General features: G+C 42.0%; 2 protein-coding genes across 3 annotated transcripts in view; both read right to left on the bottom strand.

Annotated features, from left to right (window-relative positions):
• Positions 1-11,757, bottom strand: part of LOC149305144 (trophoblast glycoprotein-like) — a 26,911-nt gene extending 15,154 nt beyond the window's left edge. The window contains exon 1 of one of the 2 annotated variants that reach the window (XM_089478265.1): positions 11,683-11,757. In XM_089478265.1, coding sequence (XP_089334391.1) covers positions 11,683-11,706 — 24 coding nt within the window. In that variant the 5' untranslated portion in view covers positions 11,707-11,757. Of the gene's footprint in view, positions 1-291; positions 603-11,682 lie in introns of those variants that run through there. The other variant, XM_089478267.1, reaches the window with a different exon arrangement.
• On the bottom strand, positions 8,854-18,836 carry TMEM222 (transmembrane protein 222). Its single transcript, XM_089478273.1, has 6 exons — positions 18,565-18,836; positions 17,248-17,332; positions 15,518-15,549; positions 14,685-14,781; positions 12,605-12,735; positions 8,854-11,843 (listed from the first exon to the last, which is right to left on the bottom strand). Exons 1-6 carry the CDS (start codon positions 18,702-18,704, stop codon positions 11,756-11,758), a joined length of 573 nt encoding a protein of 190 aa, XP_089334399.1. The 5' UTR covers positions 18,705-18,836; the 3' UTR covers positions 8,854-11,755.

Genomic DNA, 18,836 nt, shown 5'->3' with positions numbered 1-18,836 from the left:
GAAGCAGTTGCTAGATACACCTGGAGCCTGTAATTAAAGGCCTGTCTTTTTTTTCTTTATTTATTATTTCTCTTGATATTCAATACAGAGTTTTTAATATAATAATAAGCAATAATTTAAAAAGGAATGTCTGCTCCTGTGACAAATATGATTGTAACTTACAATCATTAAATTTCAATAATATTCTAACCACATAGTTTCAACTACTGCAATATCAGCAGGTTACAGTTATTCAAATACATGAGCTATCATTTTAAATTTATAGATAAACAGGAACCTTCTCACACCTACCTTGTATTGGATTACAACTTCAGTCCTTCATATCCAGCATACCAAGGATGATGGGAGTTGCAGTATGGCACATCTGCAGATTAGTGAGTTAGTGAAGGCTAGATTAACTAGTTAGTCATCCTCTCTATCCAGGAAAGATTAGGGCTTGGGCTACCCAATGGAGGGACTCTCAACTATCACTAAAAGTAGAACATCTAGAATTGGTGGGGTGAGAGGTGTAACCATGATAGTGATACTAAAATATGCAAAGGATCTTGCAGTACATTTGAGATTAACTGTGTGAAAGAAGTCAAAGACATAACTGTGTTAGTCTGGAAAATCAGTCTGCAAATGGATCTTGTAACAATCTTTGAGACTACCATTACTAAAAGATAATGGTTTTATGGTTTTTGTAGCGATCCACATCTTTTCAAAAGACACGGTAAATGTCCCAGAATCAAAACACTAGTTTAAGTGGGCTTTGTGCCAGCCTCGCTGCAAACCGCACCGGTGCAAGTCTGAAAGAGGCCCCTTATCCAGACATTGTACTGTCCGGAAAGCACAAGTGACAGCGATCACACAAAAGCCTTTCATATGATGTCACGCTGATCCTGTCATTGTCCCGTCATTGAAGTGGAAGTGACCTGGCATTTTGTGTTAACGGGAGTTCGCCTTAATACAATTCCACTTCAATGACAGGATAATGACAGGATCAGTGCTACATTATGAAAGACTTTCATGTGATTCGCTGTTATGGATAGGATAAAGACAGGAGAGCAATCCCAACTCTGTCCTGTCCCCATTTTATAATCTCCCTTGGGCAAGACACATGCTCTCAGCCTCAGGGGAAGGCAATGGCAAACCTCCTCTGAACAAATTTTGCCAAGAAAGCCCCATGATAGCCTTAGGGTCACCATAGGTCAGAAACTACTTGAAAGCACACAACAAGAAGTGACCCCAAGCCTATTGTCTGAAGGTGGCATACAACCATCCACAAAGCTCCCTCCGACTCTTTTAAGATCCTAGGATTCTGGCAGCTGTGCAAAAGCAGGAGAAAGCTGCTGGAGCCAAAGCATATAACTCTACTAGGCTTGTTGGATAGGATGGGGTGGGAAGCAGCCCAGTCTTTGCAGCCATCATGACAAAAGCTGCAAATGCAGGCTAGCTGGAGTGCAATCCGATATCATTTCCCCAGGAAAGCCTTTGATGCTGTACTGGCTGCCAAGAGGAGAAAAGCAACCCCCTTCCATCCAGCTGTGACCAACCTCTCCTCTCACAGCCTTCCACTTCAAAGCATGCCAGGCAGCTGACCCCTGGGCTGATAGGCCTGCTAGCCATAGCAACCATCCCTCAGTTTCACAGGCTTTCCTGCTGGTTAAGTTGTTGCTTTTCCTTTGAGCTGCAAGGTCTCCTTTAAACCAGGAATGTTAATTCTCTCCTGGCAATGAAAGGGTAGCCTTCCTCTCCTCTGCTTTTCACTGCCTCCTTGTCTGGCCAGCAATCTGATCTGATACAGGAGGAAGAAAGAGGACAAGTCAAACAGGCAGGGGGCAAGGCTAATAGCTTAGGCATGTTTGTCTACCTGGCCTGCTACCAGTGGCACTCAAACTTTTTACCCTTGGGACCCCCCCCCCCTTTTTTTACCCTTGGGACACCGTGAACCCACCACCACTCGACACAGTATATGAATAAAAGTATTTTAGTTAGTGTGTGTATTTTAATTCGCACATACATGTATATTCATATTTTAACATTTTATAAGGAGATAACATCAATCAAATTAGAACAGTTTTATTTAAGTAATTTCAGTATTTAACTCAATGCATGTTTAAATTTTACACATAAAAAAGTTTGGAAAAAGGAAGAAGATGAGGGATCAGGGCCTCCAAGTCTAGTGTCTCCCTTGAGCAACTCTCATGTCGCTACGCTACTCCCAGGGGTCTTGCCTTACCGTTTGAGAAATACCGATGCATGGTTTACATGGGGCTTACCACTAAGTTTGTATAGCTGTGCATTCCTACATATCATGGAGGTGGGAGATGAAAGCCTCCCCATCACATTTCAATCTACATATGATAATTGCTCAGGAACACTGTGCATCAAGAAAACTTCTACACTCCTAGAAACTGTTGAAGACAATGCACCTGGGCCTAGAGATTTCAGTCAAACGCAGATACTTTTTAGGAGGAATAGGAGAGGAATGGTGGCACATTGGTTTAAATGTTGGACTACAACTCTGGAGACCAGGCTTCAATTCCCTGCTCAGTTATGGAAACCCACTGGCTGACCTAGGGAAAGCCACATGCTCTCAGGGGAAGGCAATGGCAAACCCTCTCCGAACAAAGCTTGCCAACAAAATCCCATGATAAGGTTTCCATAGTCAGAAACATTTGAAGGCACATAACAACAAAAGGAGAGGAAGGAGGAAAAAAAGGGGGAAGACTATGAAGATTACCAGACAGGGACAGGACAGGGTCAGGATCACTCTCCCTTCCTTATCCCATCCGTGAATGCATTGGCATGAAAGCCTTTCATAATGTAGCACTGATGCTGTCATTATTCTGTATTAACTGTATTAACACAAACTCCCGTTAATACAAAATGCCAAGGCAATTCCACATTAATAACGAGACAATGACAGGATCAGTGGAAGATCATATAAAAGGCTTTCATGCGTGCGCAGTCAGTCACATTTCCTGGATGGGACAATGTCTGAATAAGCACGACATCATGTGAAAGTCCTTCCCATGATCGCATGGAAAGGATGGGAAAAGGATGGGATAAGGATATTCTTTTCCTATCTGATAATCTCCATTATCACTTGCATTAATAACATTGCCATAACTATTTGGAGGTATAAAAAGTAAGTATAATCAGGGTCACCACAAGGAAAGACAAGACAGAGACCTCTGTCCATGTTTCATAAAAACAAGCCCATCAAATATTGGTTCAATGCTAGTGACAACAGCATTCTCCATAACACAGGAGCTGCTGATCAAGCCATATAACATGCACAGTTCTGTCCTCCAACAATTTGGCATCACCTTCTTTCCCATATCATTTACTACCTATTGCAGTTGCCTCACATTGCCTAAGATCAGGTCTGTAGATGTTTAGCTGTTCTTCATTTCCTAACAGTGTCTTACCCACTGGATACAGAACCATATATGCATTTAAAATAAGAATTTCTTGAGCAGGACTGACAGAAGAAAGTATTTATCTGTTCCTTGTTTGCAGTTAAATCAACACTTCTCTCTAGGATGAAGAACTATTGGTGAGTATTCTTTAGGTTCAGGCCATCAAACAGTTACAAATCCATGATCCATCTACTAGTAGCACTGTGTTGCCCACATTTTGCCAGCTTGTCTGCAGGAAAATCACGAGAAACTTTGTGAAAAGCCTTATTGAAATCAAGATGCATTTCATCCGTTGAATTCTCAAGAGAGACAAAGATGATTAATCTGGCATGACCTGTTTTAGTGCTGTCTCTTAGTCAATACAGCAATCCTTTCCAAGTGCTCTTAGATGGACTGTTATATTATCTTTTCCAGAATCCTTCCTGATATCCACATTGAGGCAAGTGGTCAGTAATTGCTCAGGGACCACTCCAGTTCTCCAACAATTTTCAGGGATTATCAACAGTGGCTCGGAGATTACATCTGCAAGTTCCTTTAACACCCTTCAGGCTTGGGAGACTTTTGCCTGTTACAGACAGCCAAAATAAAGCTGCCTCGAGTCACAGTGGAGGTATGGTGTTTCAATGATGCATGCGTCCTAAGAGTCCAGAAGCCACACCAAAGCCACGCTCCAGTCCTTAGGGATGGAGTGTGGCTTTGGTGCGACTTCTGGACTCTTAGGACGCATGCATCATTGAAACACCATACCTCCACTGTGACTCGAAGCAGCTTTATTTTGGCTGTCTGTAACAGGCCAATAATTCATTTAGACTAGCTAGATGTTCCTGTACCCTCTCTTCACCTGTTCAGGCTAAAGTAACTTACTGCATCATTTATTTTATTTCAGTCAGAGCAGTTTTCTTGTGGAGATATGACTACAATAAAAAATATGTTGAGTGGTTCCATCTTTTCTCTGTCCTGTTAGCATTTCACCATCTTCTCCATATAGCAGACCTACTATTTCCTTGTTCTACAAACCTCTCTTCTGTTAGTTTAACCTCTCTAGCAATCCTGAGCTTGTTCTGAGCTTTAGCTTTTCTGACTTTTCACCTACAAGAATTGGCTATTTATTTGTATCCCTCTTCTCCCCATTTTCGTTCATGTCACTTTTAAACCTCAGCTCATCAAAAAGTTATTTGTACTTCCATTCCTGTTTGTTTAGATACCTCCCAATTTTTCTTCTTCACTGAAGTTGTTTGCAGTTGGGTCTTCAATGTCTCACATTCAAGATACTACCACAATGAATTCCCTACCCTTTCAGGATTCCTGACCATGGGACATCACCCAGTATTTCTCTAGGCTTACAGAAATCAGCTTTCTTAAGGTCTAGGATGTTGATCTGACTTATGTTTGGCTTCCCGTTTTCCCTGTATAATAAATCGCAGGAGAATGTGATCACTCCCAGTCAAGGTCTCCACTGTTTACACTCTGTTGGCCACTTCTTTACTGTTAGTTAGATTCAGTTCCAAAATAGTCGATCCCCTTGCTGCCCCCTTCTGGATGATGGAATTGTGTGCAAGGCAAGTGAGGAATTTGTTGGACCTTCCACACGTGGCAGAGTCTGAGTTCCAACAAGTATCAGGTTGTTTGAAGTCTTCCGTTATGGTGGGCTCTTGGTATATGCTGAGGTTTGGTTCTAGGGCACCCCATGGATACCTAAATCTGTGGCTACTCAAGTCCCATTATATATAATGGCACAGTACAATGGTGTCCCTTTACGAAATGGCAAAATCAAAGTTTGCTTTTGAAACTGATATATTCTTTTGAATATTTTCAAGCTGTGGATGGCTGAATCCATGGATAATAAAATTCCACGGAAATGGAGGCTGATTATACTGCTGCTGTTGTTGCCGTCAATTGTCCTTGAATCAACCTTGACTCATGGTGATACTGTGGATGGGACATCTCCAAGATTCCCTATCCTCCACTGGTCTGCTTAGGTCCTGCAAATGCATGCCTGTGGCCTCCCTGAGTCTAGCCATCTGGTATGCAGTCTTCCTCTCTTTCTACTGTCCTCAACTTTTCCTAGCATTATTGTATTTTCTAATAATCCCTGCCTTCTCATGATGTAGCCAAAGTATGCCAGCCTCAATTTGGTCATCTTGGCTCCCAAGGTGATTTCAGGCTTGACCTGTTCAAGGAGCCATCTGTTTGTTTTTGCTGTCCACAGTATCCTAAGCATTCTTCTCCAGCACCACATCTCAAATGAGTCGATTTCCTTTCGGTCAGTTTTCTTCAATGTCTGGTTGTCACATCCATATATAGTGATGGGAAATACAATGGCTTGGACGATTCTAACTTTAATGCTCAGTTGTATATCTACTGTTATTCTAGTATACTGTATACTACTGTACTTCTTTTTAAAAAAATAAATAAAAATGTTTGATCATTTCATCTAGAAAGGTATAATCCAAAGCTTCAGTTTGGCTTGGTACTCTGTAATAGACTCCAATGATGCATATCCAGGGATAGTCATGTTGGCCATATAGCAAAGTACAATACCATCCAAAATCCACAAAACAGTGATACTGTTAGGTTGCCTTCTCCCTTCTTTTGGCACCCTTGTCCCCAACTACTGCCCATCAAGTCCCCTGCCGCTAAATCATATCCACCTTTCAGGATGACATTTCCTGCATGAATCTTTGCACACTAATTTTCTTCAGGTGATAATTTCCACTGTTTTGATGGATCTTCTAACATTGTAGAAGTAACAAATAACAATAGAGTTGGAAGGGACCACAAAGCTCTCTTGTTCAACCCTCTTGCTGTGTAGGCATAAACAGTTAAAGCGCTCCAGAAAGATGGCAATCCAACCAATGACTTCCAAAGGTGGCAAGTCCACCACTCTCTAAAGCAGTATATTCTACTTGTGGCATCTTTTGAAAAAGTGTTATTAGGCATACACTTTCATAGACAGTAGTCCACTTCCTCAGATGCATGGAGTGTCGTCACATTGGCAGGTTATAATGGAACACACTCCCTTGGAGAGTGGAGTCTCCTTCTTTGGAGGTTTTTAAAAAGAGGCTGAATGGCCATCTGTCACAGGGGGGTGCTTTGATTGTGAGTTCCTGCATGGCAAAGATTGGGCTAGATGGCCCTTGTGGTCTCTTCCAACTCTATGATTCTGTTTTTTGAGTAGTGGGTAAGAGATGTAGCAGGGAGGGGCAGAAGGAATAGATGCAAATAGTGAGAATTACTGGACAGTGATCAGTATCAATCAGTAGCTGGGTGGCAATGCACTTTATATAATGATGTTTCATACATATGGTGAGATTAAAAAAAAAAACCTTGCCATAGGAGATAAGAGTGGCACTCAATGAATTCTAGTTAATCTGCTTGTTAGAATTTGTCCTTGAAATTCTTTTGTAGGTGAGTGTCCAGGGATCCTAAAGTTGCCCTCCACTGGTTTTTGAATGTTTTCATTTCCAGTGTCAGCTTTGTATCCACTTACTTCTTTTGTATAGATTGGTTTGTCCTGTGTAAAATTCAGCAGGGCATTTCTAGCAAACGATAGCATGTACTACAGGAACTAGACTTTGTGACAGCAGTGTATTATCTAATTCTTCCAGGACAATAATGCCAATAATACCCGAACTCAGCCGTATGGGGTTGCAAAGAGGAACAATACAAATAGCTGTGAGATGGCAATTGGATTTCTGTGTCACTAAAGTATACAAGGCTCAATTCAGCAATGTTTTTAGTATATATCACCACATTGATTACTAGGAGAAAAGGCTTTGTCTGGTACTCATCCAGATAGTTTTGCATTGATATTTCTTTCCATAGCAGGAAAACAGCTCAGAAGAAATTGCTCACCTTCAGCATCTTTTGTGAGCAACCTTGGGTCCAATTTAGGAGAAAGGCATATTAGTTGGCCAAAGCAATGTTTGTGGCTAGCCAGCATTGCATCAAAAATTTCTGGCAGATCAATACATGATAGCAATAATGTGGGAGAGCAGTGACAACAGGATCTGTTCACTGATGCCATAAGAAAACTGTCACAGTAATAGTGTGGCAAACTGCTCCCTGTTCCATGTCCCAAAGAGCTCATGGATCCAGGTATACTGGGCAGACACAGTGGGCAGGAGAGAGAGATGGTAGAGATGAGAGCAGACAAACAGTGGTTTTTCTGTCTTTGGTGACCATGCTTCTCCTCCCATCTCAGGAGATGATGATATATATAATAATAACTTTATTATGGCCAATTGGCCAGCACAATTACAAAATTCCAGTTTAAAACACAACATAGGTTCATGTACAGGCAGATTGGAATGTATAAACAAATGACGGTCTATGAAAAGTAAGGATAAAAGCAAGGATAGGACTGCACGATCAGGCAAACACACAACAATGAGTAGGCTGCCATCAGGAGATGAGAGAATTTGGGCTACTAATGCGTGGTGAAGGATCCTAGGCTTTTGGCAGACCAAAAATTAATGTTCATAGGCAGCATCTACCCTTTATAGACAATTATGCTAAGTGCAACTAGCAACACTTTCCCATGCATATAGTTCCAAGTTGAGTCATGCCAAAGTGTGTGTATATTTTAGTCAGATATAATTTTGTAAAAACTTGAGTGTTATGCCAAATAAGGTGCCACAAGACAGCCTTCTAATTATTTAAAGCATAAAGTCCTACTGAAAGAAATCAGTCTCAAAGGCACTGTTACAGTCCCCTCTGTTTCTTTTTTGCGCTGAAACAGACTAAGACAGCTATCTCTTTGAAAGCTACACAAAATTCAGACTCTGCTGCTGAAGGGCAATGAGCCTGGATCAGTCTGAAAGACTTTCAGGGTCAGGATTTCAATAAAACTAAGTGGGAACCTCAACAAGCAGCTGTTATTGCCCCAGTCCAACTGAGACAGAATTCTATTTTTATTTCTTGTATTGCATTGATCTGAAAGCAGTGTTTGATCTCACCGAACTTTTAATAAATGTTCTGCAATGAAAGTGATTGGATTTTCATCACAGCTCTTTTATTCTCCTGTGAGGTACCTTTTTGTATGTGTGTACAACACAATCACCCTGCACCCAAGAACCCAAATCTGGATGATAATGCCAAAAATATTGAAAAGATTCCAATTTTCTCATGCTTGATAACCATCTTGTATTCCTGACTTATATAGAATTCAGTCCAGCAAACCCACCATACATATATAGGACTATCTTTTAAAACCTTCTGGGAACATAGGCAGGCAGCAACTTGTTAAATATGTTCATGGAACTACATAAAGAAACATTAGTATGCACTATCTGCAAACTAAACATACTCTGCACGCCTAAAGTCTGCTCACCCCATATTAAGATCACACCCACAGTGCTTTCTGTGAATACAGACCCCTCTCCTCCCTGACTGTTGAAGGGAGGAAAGAAAAGACAGGTCAATGAACCACAGCTGCTTGGAGACATTCACAGAAATGCATTTATTTTTTCACCATCAGGATTATGAAATCAGAGCAGCAAAGTTCAGTATGTACAAAGTAAACCCCTTGGAGAACCTACTCAAAGGACAGAGGCCCATCTAGCTAATAACTAGTAGAGGGGGAGAAGAGGGAGAAAACCCCCCAAGTGGGAACACAGAGCAGATCTACAGTAGAAACACAGAGGTTTAAACAAGACTAAATGTAACATAAACAAAAGTGTCTCATGTAGACCAGTGACCACATCTTTGAGATGTACTTTGGACCTCAAACTCCAACTCAGAAGATGCTGATATGCAAAGTTTGTGCAGACTGCAGCACACTGTGACATTACACAGCAGTTTTTCACAGCATCTACACACTCAGTACATTTTTTGTCATGAAGTTGCAGACAGTGGTTGTGTGCAAGCACTGGAAATCCACTGCACTGCACACTACGATCAACTCACAGGGTCTCGAAATCCTTCTACTGGAGTTTTTTCCAAACAGGAATTTGGGGACTCACAAAACAGCTGGGAAGAGGTGGCATTCAACTGCACCAGCACTGTTTGAAGACAAGTGGCTACTGGGAAGGTCAAGGAAAGAAGGATAGTTCACATAGCAAGGATATGGACTAGATACATTTGGATTCACACTAGTAAAGATCCCATGAGTGCAATTCTACTACTACATGTCATTCTCTGCCCATATTTTCCTATGGCCATGCAAATTCACTTTTAGGTCTTATTTCACATTACCCCACTATGAAGCAATCACAGGCAGGCTTTCAAGCTGGATGCCCAAAAGGGCTGAGATCAGTCAACCAGCAATGCTTCAGAACTTATTACAGAAGTCCAGCAACTGGTGGAGTACGGCAGAGAAAGAAGACCAATGCTTCCAACCAGGGTCTTATGCTCACCATTGCCAGCCTTAAATGACAGCTTGCAAAACCTTTGCTGCCAGATTCAAATTCCAGTAAAAAACAAGACAGCCTACGTTTTGCCTACACCTGCAGCCTGAGTAGATATGAGCATTGAACCTTTTGGCATTTTAAATTAGTTCCCTCACAGTTGTTTATTTATTGCTAAGCAGTATGTTCCACGTGGAATCAAAAACACAAAAATATACTACAAGGGATGGGGAGAGGATGGCATTTCTAATATCTTTGTTCCTCCTGCTACTACTGCCAGCCTTAATATTTGGCAATGCTTGTAGAGTTGCATTATGTCAAGAAAGCATTTTTAATTGACTCAAACACAAGTTAAAACTATTGCTACTGTAGAAAGGAAGTTGGCTTTGATCACCAGTTCTGAGAATTGTTTGGGCATCCTGGAGTTCTTTTTGGCAACTCACTGTAAAAGAAGATAAAAGGAAAGGGGGTGGGGGAGGATTTTCTCAGTTCACCAACCTCCATCTATTATTTCTATAAGAAGTGGAATCCCTGCTGAGGAGCAAGGGAGGCAGCCTGGGGATAGCTTGATGACACACCACAGGTGTAAGACCTTTGACTTCTAATCAGCCTAGAGTTTATTGATCGGCTTCCTACAGCACCAAATGGCTGAATGTGGCAATGACACCAGGAGTACCTGCTCCATTACAATATGGTGTATAGGTATTGCTTCTCCTTAGCACAGCACAAAGCACTTAGTGCTCCAGTGTGTGTACTAAAGAGGACTGGAAAAGGATAAAGATTAGCATGTGAAATGTGGCCTTTTTATGTTAACAAGGATGGACCAAAAGAGCCCTCCCTTTCTATCGCAACATGGACAAAACCACAGGCCAAAATTAAATCTCTATAGAACTGGAAGGCAGAAGAAGACTAGTAAAGAAATGCATTCATCTTCTTCTAAATTACCCAGAAGAAGAATGGAAGAATATAAATCTAATTATTCTGTACTTATCTGTACTGTCTGTACATCAAAACACACTCCCTACTAGTAGGAGACATTCTAGCATCTGTCATCTTGGTGGGAAAAATCAGATGTTGCTTCTAGAGTCTTCCAAGGCACAGTGTAAGCACATTGCTGTATTTTAAAAACCAAATACTTTAACTATGAAGTTGGTCTCTATCTCTTCTTTACACAGAAGAATTTTGGGAATTATAGTACTTATAAAGGGAACTTGGCTGTCTCTATAGAACTCACCAAAACATGAGCTGTGGACAACTCAAAGGCAGCAGTCACAAAGACTGGACCAATGATAGCTTAATTCGGCTGGTGGGAACTTATGAGAACTCAGCTGCTTTTAGAAGAACAGTTCCAAATAATTTTTTAATCTATGCAATGAACAAGACAATGAAAAAATACAAGTCCAGTACTGTACTATTTGCTAAATAGTACTATTTGCTAAAGTAGCAACAAAATCACTCCATCTTGGGCAAGATACCCACTCTACATGTACTATGAGGTCATTCATTAATTTGGAGGCTACCAGTATTGAGGTACTCAACTTTTGGAAAAGTGCTACACCCAAGAATGTTGCAAATTTCAATTCCTAGAAAGTGCAAGCAAATGCAACACCGTCTCCAACCCACCCATCCACCATGCAAAGTGACCATGGACAGTCATGTCTGATTAATCAAGAACCTCTCCCTGAGAGATTAGGGAACCTGACAACCAACCCTGGCAACTACGACAGGGGAACCACATAAGACTCTCCAGTCATAAGGGAGTTTTGGCAAAAGCAAGGTACAGGAGTCCCCCACCCCACCCCTGATACATTCAAAGGCAAGAACTATGAAAGAAAGGGGGAAGGTCCCATAGGATAAAAGGAGAATGGATATAAGGAAGGACAAGTAGACTTCTTTCACAAGGGCTTCCAGGCCATATAGCTCCACACCTTTCTGTGTTGAAAAGCCACCATTTTTAATACTTGGCTTTAAAGGGGGTGGTGGAAAGGCTCATGTCATCCATCATCGCAAGTGAAGAGTCAGCATGACTATTAAGATAATCCCCAAAAAGAGAATAAATGGAAGCCAGGTCTTCACAAAGCCTCCTATGCTGTAAGAGAGTGAAGAAAAAAGAGTGGGGGAACAAAATTTTAACAGAAGCCATGTTTTTTACACAACTTACCTGTTTGTGGCCTGGAATGAAAAACCACTGCACTCTATTCCACTATCCACTTCTACTTATCATCCCACTACACACAAGGGAGAGCAGGAGGCAGTACTGCCCTCCCATTTAGCTTTGTACACCATCCTGTAAAGAATTCTACTCTATTTGAATGATGCTCTACAGAAAAAGATAGTTTGTTGCTTTTAGTAAAGATTAATATATTTTAATATAACAACATCAGTGTGCATGACAGTTTACAGAGTACAAGAGTCCAGGTACCTGCTCTGGGGGGTGTTTCTATAAATTTTAACCGATTTTTTAAAAAGAAAAGAAGAAGAAAAAGAGAAAGGAGAGTATAAGGGAGGAAAAGTTACGTCAAGGCATAGGAAAAAAGGCAGATCATGATCTGGAGAAAGGACTGCCTGGGCTTTTTGTGACATACAAGTTCACAGCAGATCATGCTCACTGCAACCTTCTTTATATCTGTTTAAGGTTAGACATTCATCACAACAGTATGCCATTGACAATGGAGATGACAGGAGAATTTCCTTTCCATCATCAGACTCTGATAACTGAACTATCTTCAACTCTATACCCTGAGGAATGTAATCATCTAACTTTGAGAAGCTTAGTGGAGAACCAAGCCCAAGTCTAAATCCCCCCCCCCCCCCGCAATGGTATTGACAGCAGCCATGTTTCCTACTCACCTTACATACTTTCCATATAGCAAGGAGAAGAAGCACAGTTTGATCATGTTCCAAGAACTGCTGTTGTCATATCGCATGAGGTTTAAGGCCAGGGCTACATGTGAGTGGCAGTTGTCACAGCAGAGGTTGTGCTTAGATAGAAGATACAGAATTGAATACATATATATCTCAAATAATTTCTACAGCACTCTATCCTAAGGCTGATTTCTCTACTTAACAGTTTGAAATTACCTCTGTCATGTAAAATAGGGATGGTAGCTTGTGGCCATGCTGGACTGTAACACCCACCAGCCCTATCCAGCATCATTACTGGTGAGGGATGAAGGGAGTTACTGTCCAACATCATCAGGAGGAACACAATTTGCACATCTTTAAAAATGTATTTCACACACACAGATGCACAGCATATCTTTAGTATGTTTTTTCTATTGATAAGAAATATGCAACCTCCTCTGAATAAATCTTGCCAAGAAAACTCTGTGATAGGGATTGCCATGACTCATTGTCAAATTGAAAGCACCTAACAATGACACTTTTTATACTTTTCCTTAATAAAGTGTACTGCATTATTGTTTTGTTGCTCAGTCTACTTGACTATTTCCCTCCTGCATTTAGAATTTCAAAACCTTAATTAAAACTAGTTTTAAAAATATAGTAGGATACTGAAGCACAGAGGCCACACACACTGCCCCTGTAGCAGCGTAGCCTGAAGTAACCTGTACAATGTGATCGTTCTGGGTATATGGCTACAGACTAATTCTTGCCTATGATTCAACTATGGCAGTGGTTTCAAGTTTACACACAGAGTAACTGATCAATTCTGGCTTGTAAGAAACTGAGACGTTTAAAAATACAGTAACAGAAAAATCCTGAAAGACTTACATAGCCACTGTACCAAATCAGACCATAGTTTTCAGTGTGTTTTTCTGTGACCAGCAATGTGATTAACAGAGGTTCAGCATTTCTATATGTAATCTTCTGGTGCTTTTCCATACATCAGACATTCTCATCAACAGTCTCTATGTTTGGTTTGATTTCAGAAATATATGTATGTATTCATGGATGAAAATTCCTAAAGATTCATGACTAGCGGATAGGCAATCCTAGATCTGAGCTTCCTAGGTCACTTTACGTGGCCCTAGGTCAAAGCAATGTTCTTGCAAGATAACCTTTTTCAGCTAATAAAATAATCAAGCAGAATCTTGCAAAAGAAAAACTGCAGTCAGCATTGGCATTTGAAAACAAACTCTGGTATTTATTGGTCAACCTTAAAGCAAGGTTGACAAAGTTATGTTTACATTCTCCTGAAACATGCACTTAGCAAATGATTAAGTTAAATAAAATCAAAGTAAAGTATTTTACCTCTAGAAGGACTCCTTATTTATCAGATAATACTTTTTCATGCCAAGAAAACTTCCAATCACAATAATTGGCCAATGTTAAAAACAAGATCTACCAGGAAAAATAGGTTGACACCCCTAAAGCATTTTATTCTTTTGGTTTTGCAAAGATACCAAGAAGGGCCATGTACAGTGACCATGTGGACCTCTACATACGGATGGATGCAAGTCCCCAAATCTCTCATTGCTGGACATATAATTTAGGTCTGATGAAAATTGCAAACCCACAAGGGGACCAAGTTCCCTTCACTATAATGTGACATTTTCACAATTAGACACAGAAGATCTAGCCGTACACCCTGCTGATTTTTACTGGCTAGCAGGCATGTTTATATTAGCAACATGTCTGTTGACCAGAAATAAGACCATCCTTTTATGAAGCCCTTTGAAAAATTATGGCAAAGGCATGGTTCCTGTTGTATTCCATCCCATTCCCAAAACTGTGTAAATATCCCTTAAAACACGAGGGTTTAATGTCACTTTATACTACGTCTGTAGAAGAGGATTTATATCCATGAAAGCTCATGCTAAAATAAAAATAAGTTAGTCTTGAAGGTGCTGCTATATTCTTTTTCCCACTTGCCCTCCCTTCCGCCTTTTTATCCTTTAGAGAATAACAGGTTTTTTCCTAGTTCTGCAGGTATATATGCGCTCCAAGCTGAGTGTTGACGTCACCTCACCATACGGTGCTTGTACTCCTCAGAAGCATCATGCACCGCAGTATCCCAAGCATTAGGGCCACACGTATACACTTTACTGGGATCCAGCTTCCAGTATCTGAGAAAAGAAAAGAGAACTAAAGATTCTAGTTCGCATGTGGTGTTCTGTAACTGACTCTTTGTCCCATCTTCCTCTTTTATGGATTATGTTCTCTTCTATTAAAATATTTCCCGACTGAGATTTTCCAATGGCAAGGTGCGGATAAATACGAGAGCAGGGTTATAGCAACAGAAAAACAAGAAAGGTCATGAAGTTTTAAGAGATGCATTATATATCCTTTGCTGATGGAGCTCAGATACATAATCCCCCCTGCCAAAAGCAAAACTGAATTCAGAACACTGTGTCAGTTTTTGACAGAATGTACACGCAGTACAGCGATAAATTCTCTTCATAACATAATCACAATCCAGTATACAATATTATGGTTACAGTGAAAATTCAGACAGCTATGAGTTTGTTTGTTATGAAGAGATTTAATGTTGCACTCCCCATAAGGGACCTCTCTCTCTCTTCTAAACTGAATATTTGCATCTTACAAGTTACAACCTAGCATGCAACTCTTAAATCTTTTTATCCTCAGAAAATCTACTTACAAACGAATGTATTAGGATTTGGAGAGGTTGTTAAATTATTTAATTTATAACTGCTTTTCTCTCACAAATATGGCCAAAAGTGGCTCACATATGAGTTTTAAAAAGCTACATGAATAAAAAATTAGTAGTAAAAAACCCCACACAATTAAATAAGATTTGAAATTACATTAATTCATTTTGGTTAAATAAGGAGTACTTACTTCACAGGCTTTCCAAAAGCCATGTTGTCCTCCTAAAGGGAAGGGAAATAAACAGTGCACTTCAATAAGAGAGCACCATAAACATGAAGATACTCATGCGTATCTCTGATTATAACACCTCAAGAGTAGCAGACTTAAACAAAATAAGAAAGCCACTTCCCACCGCCAGCTTCATGTTGTCTTCTTCCAATTCTACAATGAATCTCACAGTAAGACTGTCTTCTTTTCATGATAGCCTACCTCATCCTGGACCTCTTTAGATGTCTTAGGACTTGAACCACCCACCTCCCCAGATGACATGGCCAGTGAGAATTGTAGATCAACACATCTGGAAGGAATCAAGTTGGAACAGGCTAGTCTAAAGAGAACTGCTGCACGTCAGTCTTTTTTAGACCTTATCTGCAACATTAAACAGGAAAATAAACAATTCTAGGAAACCCTTTTCATCTTCATTTCATTATTAAGTCTACCTGCTTACCTGGCATAATCTTAACAGCCTTACTTTTTGCTTGCTAACAGGCACATAAAAGACTGCCCTCTCAAGTTCAAATGTCCCTATATAAGAGAGACCTACAGCTGGATCATGTTCTAGTATGGCCTCCTGTCAAATTTTCAGCATGTGATCCCCTCCTCACAATCTATGATAAAGTGCTCTCTTCCCACTCTCCCACCATGAAGAACAAGATATGTTCCATTAGTTCCCAGACTATGGAATAGTCTGCCAGAGGAGATCTGTCTTGTTTCTAGCTTGGACTCGGTACAGACAGGCCTTTTGCGGCGTGCCCATGATGTGCTAGGGTTGCTCGAGGGCGGGGCATGCTAGGGCTGTGGGGCGTGTGAGGAGGGGATCACATGCTGAAAATTTGACAGGAGGCCATACTAGAACATGATCCAGCTGTAGGTCTCTCTTATATAGGAACAGCCGCGTGACACCAACCAGACAGGACAAGTAACAGTCATATTGCAGCTGCGCCACTTCCAAATGGTGTCACCATGCCATCTCTGGCACTTTGCTGTCTCGCAGCAGCACTGGGAAAAGGAGCTGCTTCCGGGTGCTCCTTTTTTGCTGCGCAGCAGCACCGCACAATTTGTTTGCTGCTGCGCTCCTGCAGAGCAAAGAGAGGCCCCGGGGAGGCGCCTCTTTTTGGCGTTCTGAACCGCGCCTTAGACAGCTTTAAAAGGGCTGTCAAGACAGATCTCTTCTGGCAGGCCTTCCCCAAATAGCAATCCCGGCCTCACACCCAATATGTTTACCCCATCGACTGCCCTGTGCCTAATCCCTCATTGTCTATTTTAACTGGATTATTCTATTTTTAGATTATTTTAAAATTTCATTGTTTAATTCTGTTTTAGGGCAGGGAGGGAAGGGGATATTGGGATTTTGTATGGAGTTAATATGTAAGCCGCCTTGATTATCTTTGATAGAGAGGCAGGATACAAATAAAAATTATTATTATTATTATTATTATTATGTTTTCTCCAAATGTAACTGATTCCTGTGTAAGCCAAGAAACAGACAAATAGGTCTGAGCAGTGGAGGATCACCTCCAGGGAATGGTCCATGTGTGCATGACTCAAGCATGACTATGTGATCCACACACAGCCCCAATGTACTGCAATTAGGCCTGCAATCAAGCTAAAATGTCCTGGATGAGTGTGGGCTGCCTCAGTCCCACAGGGTACAGTTTCCCTCTGCCAAGCTGATGCTTCAAGAACAAACTTCTACTTACAGAGACGTAGTAAGGGCCTGCAAAGTCCCGGATGACTCCGGCTGATGTACATATCCCCATGTGACCGATGATGGGGAAGAGCCATCTGCAGAAAGAAAGCAGGTTGAGATACCCTGCACTCTCCATCTTGAAAACAAAAGGCTGCTTCTGAAAAGATGAAGAAGAGACTATCCTATGAACAAAATAGTACAGGAAAATGATAGACAAGGCTGCCCACAAAGGACAGCAGGCCCTCTTTCTAGTTGTAACTGAGCCATTAAATTCACTAATGACCACAATTCAGTTATTCTCTCTCAGCCCAAAGTATGTCACATGCTTGTGATGAGAAAAAGGGGCAAGGGAGCTCATTGGAAGAAGGCTGGGATAGAAATATAACTATAGTGGCCCCTTGTTATCCGCTGGGGTTTGGATCCAAGATCCCCCATCTGTGGATAACAAAAGCCCTGGATGCTCAAGTCCCATTAAATGTCATGACATAGCAAAAGGGTGTCCCTTATAAGAGATGGACAATCAAGGTTTGATATTTGAAATGTATGCTTTTTGGAACATTTTCAGAATCCGTGTATAAAAAGTCTGTGTATAAAAAGTAAGGGCCGGCTGTAACACAAAAAGAGCTATTTCTTCAAAGCACTGATGGGTCCCTGCATGGCTAGACAGACACACAAGGGCAAGAGAGGCTTGGAACCTCTGTCAACTGCTTTGCGAACTATGCGCCAGCCTTACTACTCAGAGGAGCAAGTGCAGTGCAACAGTGAGAGCATGAGCCTGAAGTGGCAGGCCCCAAAACTCAGCCACAATCCCAGGGGCCACAGGCGGTCTGCCACATCTTGCCTGATGAAGAAGAGGCCCATGGAGCCTCGAAAGCTTGCAACAAGCCTACTCTGCATTTCGGTTGGCCAATAAAGGTATCACTGGAGGGGGAGGGGGGGTGTTTGCATTCGTTAAAGGGCCAAGGCAGCTAGCCCTGGATGTGCCTGGTCCAGGCAGGCACCTTCTTTGTATGCCCGCCTGTGCCTGGCTTCACTCGGCCAAAGGCATCTGCGGAAGCAGACTGCAGTCTAGGAACGTCTTTCCAGGAGCCTCGAGGGACTACAGCAGCGGTCCCCAAACTCTGCCCTTTAAGAGATTTCGGACTTCCGCTCCCAGAAGCCTCTGCCATCTTGGCCAACAGCCGGGAATTGGCGCTGTGCACACAATGGATGAACCAAGGCTGCATCCGCACTGGAGAAATAACCCGGTTTGGCCTCGCTGTAACTCGCTGCCTGGCCCAAGGCTATGGAAGGCTGGGAGCTGGAGTAGATGCAGCCCAGGACTCACGTGAGGACGGGGATGGGCGTCCAGACGACGCAGTACGGGAAGCGGCACCGCTCCGGCTCCAGCCCGCTCCCTCCGACGCCGACCGCGATGCCGCCCGGAAACTGCTTCATCTTCCCCACCTCGACCTCCTCTTCCTCCATTACCAGGAGGCGGGGAGAAGGCCGAGGCGGCCGGGAGGACGTGACGTCACTTCCTGGATACGGGCGCCCGGGGGCGAGGTCGCTTCCTGGATACGGGCGCCGGGTTTTGACGTCACCTCCTGTATACAGGCG

This window comes from Sceloporus occidentalis, unplaced genomic scaffold (genome assembly GCF_023333645.1).
Source record: "Sceloporus occidentalis isolate IW3139 unplaced genomic scaffold, rSceOcc1.0.p SCAF_13, whole genome shotgun sequence".
NCBI classification, from domain to species: domain Eukaryota; kingdom Metazoa; phylum Chordata; class Lepidosauria; order Squamata; family Phrynosomatidae; genus Sceloporus; species Sceloporus occidentalis.
Note: the sequence above shows the minus strand (reverse complement) of the source record. Positions and strands in the feature narration are given on the sequence as shown.